The sequence below is a fragment of the Mesocricetus auratus genome, unplaced genomic scaffold, assembly GCF_017639785.1.
Source record: "Mesocricetus auratus isolate SY011 unplaced genomic scaffold, BCM_Maur_2.0 Super-Scaffold_100014, whole genome shotgun sequence".
Classification (NCBI taxonomy): Eukaryota; Metazoa; Chordata; class Mammalia; order Rodentia; family Cricetidae; genus Mesocricetus; species Mesocricetus auratus.
Genome location: NW_024429197.1, coordinates 9,686,457 through 9,698,695, shown reverse-complemented (window position 1 = coordinate 9,698,695; position 12,239 = coordinate 9,686,457). Strand labels below are relative to the sequence as shown.

The following is a 12,239-nucleotide window of genomic DNA, read 5'->3' as shown; positions in this document are numbered from 1 at the left end:
GACATGACCTGGGCCCCAGGCTGGGCTGAGAAACTGCCCCAGTGTAAATATCTGTTCTCTATCGTGTTTCCAGGCGTTAAATTTTCCAGAGCCTGGCGTTGGTGGCACACGCCTTATATCGAAGCACTCGGGAGGCAGAGGAAGGCAGATCTTTGTGAGTTTAAGGCCAACCTGGTCTACAGAGAGTCCTAGGACAGTCAGGACTTTTTCAGAGAAATCTTGTCTCCAAAAACCCAAAACAACCCCCCCTTCAAAAAAACTTTCCAGAGCCCCCTTCCTATGGGATTGCAGTAGCTGACCTTGACCTGGGACACTAGATCTGATGCCACACCATGGAGATGAAAGTGACCATATGGCCCTGATTCCTTCCCAGCAACTGTCAGTAGTCAAGGTTAGTGTTCACGATGAACAGTGAACTTTTTTTTTTTTTTTTTTTTTTTTTTTTTGGTTTTTCGAGACAGGGTTTCTCTGTAGCTTTGGAGGCTGTCCTGGAACTTGCTCGGTAGTCCAGGCTGGTCTCGAACTCACAGAGATCCGCCTGCCTCTGCCTCCTGAGTGCTGGGATTAAAGGTGTGCGCCACCAACGCCGGGCGAACAGTGAACTTTTGATACTTCTCACTGTACATAAAACAATAAAAAACTATTCACTGACAGTTTCCAAGGATGCTGTGAGTATTCACAGCCATCCTGACATCTGATATGACATCAGTTAGGTTTTGGACAGTTACCAAAAATATCCTGTTTGACCTCTGCCATGTCCCACACACCCCAGGTTACTAGGACCCTTCCCTGTTTCCAGTTGCAAGTGCCAACACTGATGCTTCAAAAACCATTGACATGTACAAAAGCACCTCCTTCAGTGTTTGCCTTCAATAGTTAGAAGCCTTGATTCCACTGAGAGACCTGGTGGGAAGGCCTTAGTCCCTTGGGGGTGGCAGTGGTTGCCAAGCAAAAGAGCCAATCAGCTTTAGGCTGGACTTGGCTGCTGTCCAGCTCTGAAAGAAGGTTAAGGTCATTTGGGGGTGGGTGGGAGGGAGGAGCCTGGGAAAAGAACTACTGGCCACACCCGGGTTTCTCTACTGGCCAGGTTCTATTTACTTCTCAAAAGCCAATTACTCACAGCTCAATGGTCAGCAGTTCTCTTGGCCAGTGGTAACTCCTGTCAGAAACTGGGGACTGGGTTAGGCTGCTCCGAAATTGCAGGCGAGCCGATTAAAGAAACCCAGGAAACAGAACTCCTAGGTAATGCTCCACACACAGCCCAGAAATGCACTCTCTAGATTGGAAAGTTCAAGGCCCAAGGCAAAAACAGCGATTAGTAGTTATTATTAAGTAAAATAGATATGAAAAGCATCCCCCCCACCTTTTTTTTTTGTTTTTGTTGAGACAGGTTTTCTCTGTGTAATAGCCTAGGCGGTCCTGTAACTCACTTTGTAGACCAGGCTGGCCTTGAACTCATAGAGGTCCACCTACCTCTTTGCCTCCCAAGTGGTGGGACTAAAGGCCCCCACTGCTCCCCCCCTTTTGTTTTTAATCAGAAACCATGTAGGTTGACAAAGGTTTTTCTTTCTCAGTAAGTACTACTTTGCCATTCCTGTCCCTGACTCAAATGTATTTAACAGCTTTAACAGCTACACCAAGTTTGATGAATGCTTGACTAAAACTCTTGACACTTGCCCCTTGTCAAATCCAACAGAAACCACTCTCCCTGAAGCCTGCTGTGGATGGAGGGCCTTGGTCAGGTGGGCCCTGAGTTGCATATGAAAGGGAGTCATTGCACTTTGTTTACTAAGGAAAGGGATGATGAATAGAGAGGGGTGAACAGAAGGGGATAGTTATCACAGTATTGACTTAAAAGAAACTGCATCTGCCACTCTGATGCCACCTAACTAGTTATTAAGTAGATACCACGTGCCAGGATGCATGTTAGAAAGGAATGAAGCAGTCGGGCGTTGGTGGCACACACCTTTAGTCCCAGCACTCGGGAGGCAGAGGCAGGCAGATCTCTGAGTTCGAGGCCAACCTGGTCTACAGAGGAGTTCCAGGACAACCTCCAAAGCCACAGAGGAGAAAATTTAGAAGTAGAGGATTGGGTTCTTTTCTAACGTGGGTCTTGGGGAGTTGGGGCCTGTGTATTAGGCTTGGCAGCAAATACCTTTACAAGTATATATGTAAGCCAGGCATTGGTGGCGCACGCCTTTAATCCCAGCACTCGGGAGGCAGAGGCAAGCGGATCTCTGTGAGTTCGAGGCCAGCCTGGTCTACAGAGCGAGTTCCAGGACAGTCTCCAAAGCCACAGAGAAACCCTGTCTCGAAAAACCAAAAAACCAAGTATATATGTAAACCAGGCTGGCCTCAAAAGGTGTGCTCTACCACCACCTGATGCCCTCTAACTCTTTTGGGAAGTTGAGCCTGAACTGAAAGCCTTGGACATGTTCTCTGGCTCTGAGCATGGCAAGACCCCTGACAAACATCAGATGATAATGTGAGCCATGAAACCATCTGTTGTATTTTGTGTAGAGTGGACACTCCTTGGACAATGAAACACTAGAGAGGTGACAGCCTGATAAAGAGCAAAACAGTCTCACTATGGTTCTGGCTCTTCTGGAACTATGTAGACCAGGCTGGCCTCAAACTCAGAAACGCATCTGTTTTTCAAGTACTGTGATCAAAGAGTTGTACTCCCATGCCTGGTTTATATTACTTTTAAAAGACTGGCTAAAGATTTTTGTTTAATGTGTATGAGTGCCTTGCATGCATGTATACCACCTGTGTGCCTAGGGCCTATGGAGGTCAGAACAGGGTGTTGGATCACTCCTAGTGTTGGAGTTACAGATGGTTGTGAGCCACCATGGGGGTGTTGAGAATTAAACCAGGGTGCTTTTTAAAATGAAATGCTCTTAATCACTGAGCCATCTCTCTGGCCCTGGTTAAAGATTTAGTTTTAATAATGTGTGAGTTTGTGGAGGTGAGTATAGGTGTCTATGGCCCAAATCAGGTGTCATATCCCATGGAATTGAACAGGAGGTTATGCACCATCCACACATGGGTCTTCCTAGCTGCTGAACCATCTTTCCAGGCATAGGTAAAGCTCATAAATAGTGTAAAAATAAAAAAGCTTCACAAAGTCTTACCAAGATTTAATGTACATTTATTCTTAACACGTGGAACATATAGTATAAAGATTTCATACTGAATAAATGATATTCATTAAGCCAAAAAAGGAAAAAAAGGAGGAATTTACATCAAGTTTTTAGCTACATTGTTGAAATACAAATATGCAGATTTTATCACTGAAAAAATCTCAATTGTGTTTCTTCATCAGGAACTTCAACTGAACCTAGAACTTTTTCACACCTCGATTAGAAAGGAAACAAAACAAAACAAAACCCAGAAAAAATAAACTATAAGTTGATTGGCTGCCGAGACAGCAAGGACTTTTTACAGAGACCTGTACAGCATCGCACCAAGAAGAGCGATGTCTGGCAAGAGATTAAATAGCTGTGTCTCGCTTTGTGCAGGTCACCAACTTGTTAACTCGTCATCCTATAAAGGGGTAGCTGGGAAGGGGACCAACTGTGGAGATTCAAGGGTATGTGCAATGTACAACATCATATATACACACACGTGGCAGCACGGCCGCTGCAGCTAAAGGTTAAAACCAGTCTACGAGGTGATCTCAGGGTTATTCATACAATCAAGGAGGAGAGAAAGAGGTCAGGGTGTTGTAGGTTCACACATGATACTTTGGGGGAAAAGCCTTTTTTTTTTCTCCTCAACATTTAACTAAAAACATTTTTAAAAACTACAGCTTGCTGCTGACCCAGCGTCTTCTCTCATTTCCATGTGAGACATTATTATTACAGTATGTTTACAGTATCAGGTGTACAGTACAGTACATGAAAGGGTCTACACTCTACTGCACAGGCCTCTCCAGTGAACAGGGTCTGCTCACAATTGCGAACTTCTCGGCTCCTGCGAGATTGTGAATGGACAACGATAAACCACACAGTTCAGCAGTCACCTTTTGTCCTTCAGGGTTTTTTTTGTATTTTTTTCCTTTTTTTTTTAACCATTAAAAACAGTTATGAAATGTGGCATCCCGTTGATGCAAGAACCGGGAAAGCCAATTTTTCCCCAAACTCACTGTAAACAACAGTAACTTTGGTTAAAATAAAAAAGTCTTTTATGTAGGCAGAGCTTTGTCTTTTCAAATAGGGTGGGGTCCTGAGGGAAGCAGGTGAGGATGAGGAACAGAAAGGCGTGAGGGAGTGGGGGTCGGGAGAGGCTTTCCCAAGGGAGAAGCTGGACAGCACAGGGTAAACTGGATTCTGAGGTGGTTTTGCATAAATAAAGGGCAACAGTCAGTTTCTAAGTTCTCCACACACTCACACACACACAGGGAGGGGAGGTGTCCCACGGCTGTCATGACTGGCCAATCAAAAACAGTACATCACAAATGACTTGTGAAACCAATGAGTTCATCAACGGTGATACCGAGATGTCCAACAGTCGTGACTCATACAGAGTGAACTCTGAGTGGTTCTCATCCACCTTGGCCAGGGCAAGCAGTGCTCGGGCAGCCCGGCGCATCATGTCCACACTAGTTGGTTCAAAGGGTGGGTTCTGCATATGGAGGAGGCTGGCCTGACTCTGTTGGAACTGTGTGGCAGCAAGGCTGTCCTCCAGGAAGCCCAGGAGGTTGCCGATGCTGCCCTTCTGTACTGCAATGGCTCGGGCTGCCAGGCTATCGCCCTGTGCCAGATTGGCCAGCAGTACCACGGCCATCTCCCGGCATACTGGGTTCTTTCGGTCACTGAGGAAGCGCACCATGGTACTATACAACTTCTCCAGGCGGCTAAAGGGGGGTGTGGCCAGTATCAGGTCCACATTGTTGTCCTGGATGCTGAGTTTGCTGAGGGTTTCCAAGACCAATCTCTGGGGAGAGAGGACGGCATTGGGGCCTAGGGTGGAGAAAGGGTCCTGGGCTTCAGCTGAGGGGCAAACCGCCCAGTGTAGGAGTCCATCCAGTACAGGCAGGCAGATGCTCTCAGGGTACGGGGATAGGTCCAACTGCCCCGAGATGTTGGCAAGGGTGACCAGCGTGTTTTCCCGGAGCATCTCCAAGCAGTCCCACCACCACTCCACTTTGTCACAGCTCACCCCTTGGTCCTGCTCCTCCTCCTTCTCATAAGTTAGTGGTGCCTGTTTCCGTTCTGGATGCTTATGGTGCAGTAGGATCAGCTTGCCCAGGATAAGCAATAGCCCCGGGTGTTTGGACATTTCAAAGTCGTTGCCTGGCACAAATGACAGGCTCCGGATGGTATTAGAAACACAGACACAGCGCTTAGCAAGGGAATCCTGCCAGTCCAGAAGGGTACACAGTGGGGTCTCATCCTTACTGTGGGGCTCATCCTCTAAAATCTTAATGTTCCGGTGGCTCTGTGCTGGGCTAATGCCAAACGGAAACTTGCTGCTTTCCTTAGTGGCCTCTGCACTCTTTGTTCCCTCATCAGTCAACGTGCTAGACCGGGTGGACAACATGTCATCCATAGTGGCTGTGATCCTTTTTTCTGGAAGGCCATCAGGTGGGGGTCCCTCCTGCTCCGTTGTCCCTTGTGCACCATCTACTGTTGTGAGGTGTTTCCGAGGGGGCGTTGGGCAGGGCATATAAGGCCGGGAAGGCAGCAGCTCCACTTTGCTTTCAAAGTGGGTCTGGATATGCTCAGTGGTGTCTCCACCCCCAATCCGCCAGTGCAGCAGGCCACTGTCAAACTCCTGCACCCGCCCAAGCTTATCTGAGCAGTCCACCACAAATGGGTCGTTCTTCTGCACGACCTTCACTGGAAGCTTGTCAAACTTACTGACTAGCTTCTCCTCACTATTCTCTGAAGCTGGTTTGTCCTTGCCAAAGAAGGCCATCTCCTCATCATTTTCAACCACTTCCTCCTCCTCCTCCAGCTTACGATCTGGGAGTTCCTCTTCCTCTTCCTCCTCTGTGGAGGCTGGACTAGACACCTTGCTGAATCTCCCAGGGTCTAGTAGTGTTCTTTGTCCAGGGTCCCCAACCTCATACTCCTTTAAAATGCCAAAGATCTCAATCAGGCATCGACGGAAATATTCCACAAGGAGCTCTAGCAACCCTGGGAGCTGAAAGACAGAAAAAAGTAAATGAACCAAGGGAAGAATCCTTGACCCAAGAATCCTGAAGCTCTATCCAGTTTTCCTTCTCAAGTTAAGACGTTTCTCCCTGAGGAGGTAAAGTCTTTCCCTTCTAAAGGCTCTTTCCTGTTCCAGAAGATTGGGTATTCACTTCTCGCACACCATTTCCTTCTCAAAGAAAAGTACACAAAGCTTTCTTCTGCCTAAACAACAGACGAAGAAGCCTGCCCCCAGCAGGCTGCAAATGTTAGTCTCCCACCAGTACCACCTAATACCTTTAAACCTCTTCTTTCTGAATGAATGTTCTGCTTTTCACCAGGCTTCTTCCCGGCCAATGCCATCGCCTCTCTAGGGTGGCCTCTATATTCCATGGTCACATGGAGGCCAAGTCTAAGCGGGCTGGGTTGAGCCCTCCCAACACAAGCTACAAAAGGGGATGCACTGTCAACAGATGTTCATCTATTCTCCACTAATTTCCAGTTAAGATTAACATTTGGTTGAATTCCTTCCATCCACTTGATTTTTAGAATTAGGCCTTGGGCTGGGCGGTGGTGGCGCACGCCTTTAATCCCAGCACTCGGGAGGCAGAGGCAGGCGGATCTCTGGGAGTTCAATGCCAACCTGTACGGCCTCTAAAACAATACAGAGAAACCCTGTCTCTAAAAAAACCAAAAAAAAAAAAAAAAAAAAAAAAAAAAAACCTCAAATTGGTCTAGCATTTGAAAAATAATGAAAATTTCATTACTTTCTTATGGATAGCAAAATTATTCAATGGAAATAGTCATGCTTTTTGGCCAGCTGGTGAATCAGAGATATAATCCCAGTTAAGTCATGAAAGAAAACTAAGATTAGCAATGCCTTCTTTTATTTAAGAGTAGAAATAGGATACAACAATGCTATTCCTGGTAGGTTGGAAACATCTCAAAGAGTCTATCTTCCCTTTTTCTGTCGTCGTCATCACATCATCATCATCATCATACATATAGTGCCTCATGTACCCCAGGTTGGCCTCAAGACTACCTAGGTAAACAAAGACGACTCTGAACCTCTGATCTCCTAAGCACACACCTCCTGAGTGCTGTGACTATGTTTGTGCCACCATACCTGATTTATATGGTACTGGAAGTCTATCTTTGGGTCATAAACTTCATCTTAATTATAATCCCAGTCTCGAGTCTTGAATTTCTTTTTAATTAAGCTATAAATAAAATCCTTTAGTGCTGGGTGGTTGTGGTACACGCCTTTAATCCCAGCACTCGGAGGCAGAAGCAGATAGATTTATATGAGTTCCAGGCCAGCATAGTCTACAAAGCAAGTTCCAGAAAGCCAGGACTATACAGAGAAACCTTGTCTCAAAAAGACAAGATAAAAAATCAGTGAAAGGGAGGAAGGAAGGGAGGGAGGAAGGAAGGAAACAGTGTTATGGGTGGAGAGGCATGCCACTCCACACGTCATGGAAGTCAGAGCAGGATTTTTGAAGAGTCTGTTCTCTCCTTACACCTCTACATGGGAACTGAACTCAGTTTCCACTGGCAAGTGTCTTAGCAGTTGAGCCATCTTACTGATTTTCTTTTTTTTGTTTGTTTGTTTGTTTGTTTGTTTGTTTTGAGACAGAGTTTTTCTGTGTACTGTTGACTGCCCTGGAACTCACTCTGTAGACCAGGCTAGCCTCAAATAAAAAATCTGTTTGCCTTTGCTTTCAGAGTGCTGGGATTAAAGATGTGCTGAGCTATCTTACTGGTTTCTTACCATGAACAAAATTTTTCCCAGTTGGGAGCAGCATTTTTAAGAGGATGGAGGCAGAGGCAGATAGATCTCTGTGAGTTAGAAGCCTGCCTGGTCCACATAGTACGTTTCAGGACAGCCAGGGCTACAGAGAAACCCTATCTCAGAAAACAAAAACAAAACAAACTCCTAGCTGAGCATGGAAGCTAGGGAGACTGAGACAGAAGAACCATGAGTCCGAGGAGGTTAGTAAGACCCTGTCTCAAAACCAAAGAAACCAACCTCAACAGGACTGACATGCTCAGTGTCAAGGGAAACAGGATAAACACATTTCCAGCAAAGTGACAAGTATGTCAGCGGAGGATGGCTTCACGCTTGTCAGTTTGTATTATCTACATTGAAGAATATCCTAGTCTTTCCCCCATCTCACCCAGAAACCTGTACTCACCTGACTGAGGTTGAAGGTCATGATGCTGTTGTCATCATATAGTAGGATGTTAATGGTGTCTAACGCCCACGTGCTCTCCGCCAGGAGCCCAGATTTGAGGGACATCATTACCCGCCATGCCTCCGGGGTTCCTGAAATAAACCTCTGTGTTGTTCATCCACCAAGCCCTGGCTGGCTGGAAGCACCCCAAGGCTGTCCCGTTAGTCAGGCTACTCTGCTTTCACTGCTCCTAAGCTGCCTAGGACACCCGTATACGGCAGGGCCTTAAAGAAAAACCTGAAATCAGCTGATTTCTTCCGCCCTTCAAATTCTTTTGCATTATTTCAGTAAACAGTGTACCTGATTTAACCAAATCCAGAATATCAGAATGGAGGGAGACATGTGAAAGATGGAAAGGGGTAGTAGATTCAGCCACCCAATCAGGGAGCTCTCCTTACCAATGTCTTTCATTGTGAGGCGCCTTCTCTGCTTCAGCACAGGCTGTGTGGCCTCAACAGAACCAGGTGGGAAGGTAATATCCCGCCGAATCATAGGGGGCTGCACAGGGGTAGGCGCTATGTGTGATGCAGGTACCGGTGGACCTGCCTTCTGCATTTTCATCCCAGAGTGCAGGAATGGAGACTTGCTAGGAGAGGTACGGTTCTCCATTGGCCGGGGCAGGGGAGCGGGGCTGGATACCTGAGGAATGTGATTCTGCATGCTTGGTGGGGGCTGGTAGTTAGACGGAGGGGGTCTTGTCATGGGGGGAACAGGGGCTGAAGGACCATATGGAGGCTGGCGTGTGCCATGGGAAGGCCATGGGCCTTCATGGTTGGCCCTCTGATCTGTGTGGAGCATTTCATCTGTTCGGTTCACACCATGATAAGCAGGACCCTGGGGGGCAGAGCCTGTGCTCTGCCTGTTGGCATAATTGTAGGTCATGTCATTACGCCCCTGCCACATGGTGCCTTGCTGAGCAACCTCAGCTGATGACTGTATAGGACCACCCATCATTTGTGGTGGCATGTTCTGCTGGGCATTGGAACCAGGAGGTGCAGACACTCGGTCTCGGCCAAACTGGAATGGAAATTGGTTCTGGGGGCCGCCTGCTGGTCGGCGCTCAGTAGCAGCGGTGGCAGTAGCAGGATAGGCATTGCTGTACTGGTTGTACACATCTTGCTGAGGGGAAGGCTGGGCCGCTTGCTGCTGGCTGGCAGACTGGGACTGAGCTGCAGGCAACTGTTGCTGTTGAGGCTGCCCCTGCCCAGCGCTATATGGCACACTGTACATCTCCCCTTCATGCCGCTTGGCAGGAGGGCCATATGTACCATCCATCGGCCTCTTATAATTCTAAGACAGAAAACAGAGAGTAAATCAGTATTGTATATTCAGTCACAAAAGTCACAAGTGACACGGGTGACTCCCATTATACACTAATTCATTTATCTTTTGTCCCCTTGAAAGACAAGACATATACAGTTTCTGAGAAAAAAAAAAACACTATTTTCTCTTCTAGGGTTTTCCCTTCAAATAGAAAAATACATAAAACCTCAAACCAAAAAAATAAAATCAATTTCTAACCCACCCCCTTCTTTTGCTTTTTGAGACATGCTTTCTCTCTGTAACAGCTCTGGCTGTCCTGGAACTTATTCTGTAGAGCTCCGCCTGTCTCTACCTCCCAACATTGGGATTTAAAGACATGCACCACAATTGGCTTGCTATTTCTAGCCCTTTTAGAGAAAAGACAGACTTGAGAGACAGGGAGGACACTGAGGGGTAGAAACTACATAGAACTGCCTAGTTGGGCAAGAGGAACACCAAAGTAGGAGCCAAAGTGAATTTTATAGACTGCAGCCAGTTAAATTTGATGGGTTACCGCTTTCCAGGGGAACCCGTGGGCCAATGCATTCCCAGCCATCCTTCTTACCTGTTGTTGCTGCTGATACATTGTGGTCTGCTGGCTGGGGAAGGGGCTGCTGGAAGGGGTGCCTTGGGTGGAGAATTGATTGCCATAGGAATCATGTCTGCACAAGACAGAGTGGGGTCAGGGTAGAAAATCACAAAAGCTAAGCCAACAGTGTCAAAGGAACAAGGATTCACTCACCGTTGCTGCTGCTGCTGCTGTTGTGGGGGGTAGCGGCTAGGAGAATACATCCCCGAGTCTGGTGTGGAAGGCATGAGATTTGGCTGGGGGGCCCCAGTACCCATATTTCCTTCAGGCCCAATTCCAGGCTCCGTCCTAAACAAAATCAGAGAAGGGAATTGAGTACACTGTAGCTTCAGTACACCAAGGACAGGGCAAGTGCAGAGGCTTACCTCACTCTGTCATAAGGACCTCCATAGGGATAGTGCTGTCGTGGTCCCATAGCCACATTTCCCAGCCCAGGGCCAGCAGCACGACTGTAGGGGTCACCCATACCGCCGTTGGGGCCCTGCCCTGAGGACATGAAGGGATCACTTCCTGGAGCTGAGTGTAGAAAGGATGGCAATAAGAAAACTGGCAGGTTGGCAGGGTAGACAAGCAATACAAGACCTGTCCCAAAGTTCCAGGCTCTCTACAGAGCATGCGTGGTTTGTTCCTATTGCTTTCCTGACAGGCTTCATGGGGAAATACAAAGCCTCAAGAGTGGCCAGGTAAAGCAAGACATAAGAGAGGTGTAACAAAACCAAACACAAAAAAAAGGAGGATGGTGGCTCAGTGGTATGCTTGCCTAGTACATATGATTCCCTAGGTTTAACCTGACCCCTTGCATCACAGCAGAAAGGAAAGAGAAGGCAGGCAGGGAAGGAGGAACAAGTGTGGTCGGGGGAGGCAGGAGAACCTCAGAGGCTACCTCAGCAACACCACCAAGCCACTCACGCTCCCTCTGAACAAGCACAAGGCCAACAACACCCAGCAGTTAGTCGGTCACCTTTCCTCATGCTGCCATAAGGATCCTTATTTGGCTCATAGGACATGCGCCCCATCATGTCAGAGGTATTCATACTGGGCTGGTACCCAGGGTTTGGAGTCATGGAATTCCGCTTCTGGAATGTGGGGTCACTTCCATCAGGAAAGGCATCCTGGATTCCAACTGAGTTGCTCCTGCTCCAGAGTAAGGAAAACTAATGAAACCCCCAGTAGACCAATTCCTCATGAAAGCCAAGAGACACAGGAGTCACTCGCTGGGCAGGTAGAAGGGAAAACGGCCCTTGGATCACACCCGCAGACACACTCCCAAATTCTATTCCTGTTCATGGGCCTTACCTCATGCCTGGTAAGGGGGGAATCTGACTATGTGGTGTAGATGCTGGAGTTGGAGGCTTCAGGTCTCCTCCTTCTGCCATAGAACTGCTGGTTGACTGGGGAGTTTGTGGCCCCTGCATAGATCCTGATCCCGCTGTGGACAGAGATACAGAGTGAGCAGTTTACTTGCTAGAAACATAAATGACTCTCACTAAACATGATGCTGTAGAATCTGAGTGCACAGTATGAGTCTGTCTGTTTCTTTTGAGACAGGGTCTCATACTGTGTAGTGCAGGCTGGTTGGAACTTTCTCAGCCTCCAGAGTGCTAGGACTTACATTGTACGCTACCATCTTAGGATCTCTCTAGAAGAGATTTTCCTAAGGACAATAAATTCTTGAGCAGTCTTTTCATAGCTGGTGATCTAAAGGGACAAGTCATAAAGAGGGGAACGGATCGTCACTTATGCAGGCATGTCTTGAAACAACACTGGCACATAAAAGTTCACATTTGACAGCTGCATAATCGAGCCATAATAAATAAACACACATATACACACACCCTCCTTAATTTTATCTTTGGTTGCATTCATAGCTTAGAAATGAAAAGATGATATAGCCATGTCACCATGCCAGGTCATTAAATCACAGGTAACTTTCCTGACTGCCTTGCTTTTTTTCTTCAAGGAACTTGTCTAGTG

The 12,239-nt window shown here is 47.3% G+C and overlaps 1 protein-coding gene across 1 annotated transcript in view; it reads right to left on the bottom strand.

Moving 5' to 3' along the window:
• Positions 1-3,130: 3,130 nt before the first annotated feature.
• The window catches only part of Arid1a (AT-rich interaction domain 1A), a 75,317-nt gene continuing 66,208 nt past the window's right edge, over positions 3,131-12,239 (bottom strand). The window contains 8 exon segments of the mRNA XM_040756402.1: positions 3,131-6,150; positions 8,336-8,466; positions 8,773-9,664; positions 10,242-10,338; positions 10,419-10,553; positions 10,631-10,781; positions 11,227-11,402; positions 11,562-11,694. Of these exon segments, the coding sequence (XP_040612336.1) occupies positions 4,426-6,150; positions 8,336-8,466; positions 8,773-9,664; positions 10,242-10,338; positions 10,419-10,553; positions 10,631-10,781; positions 11,227-11,402; positions 11,562-11,694 (3,440 nt within the window). The 3' untranslated portion in view covers positions 3,131-4,425.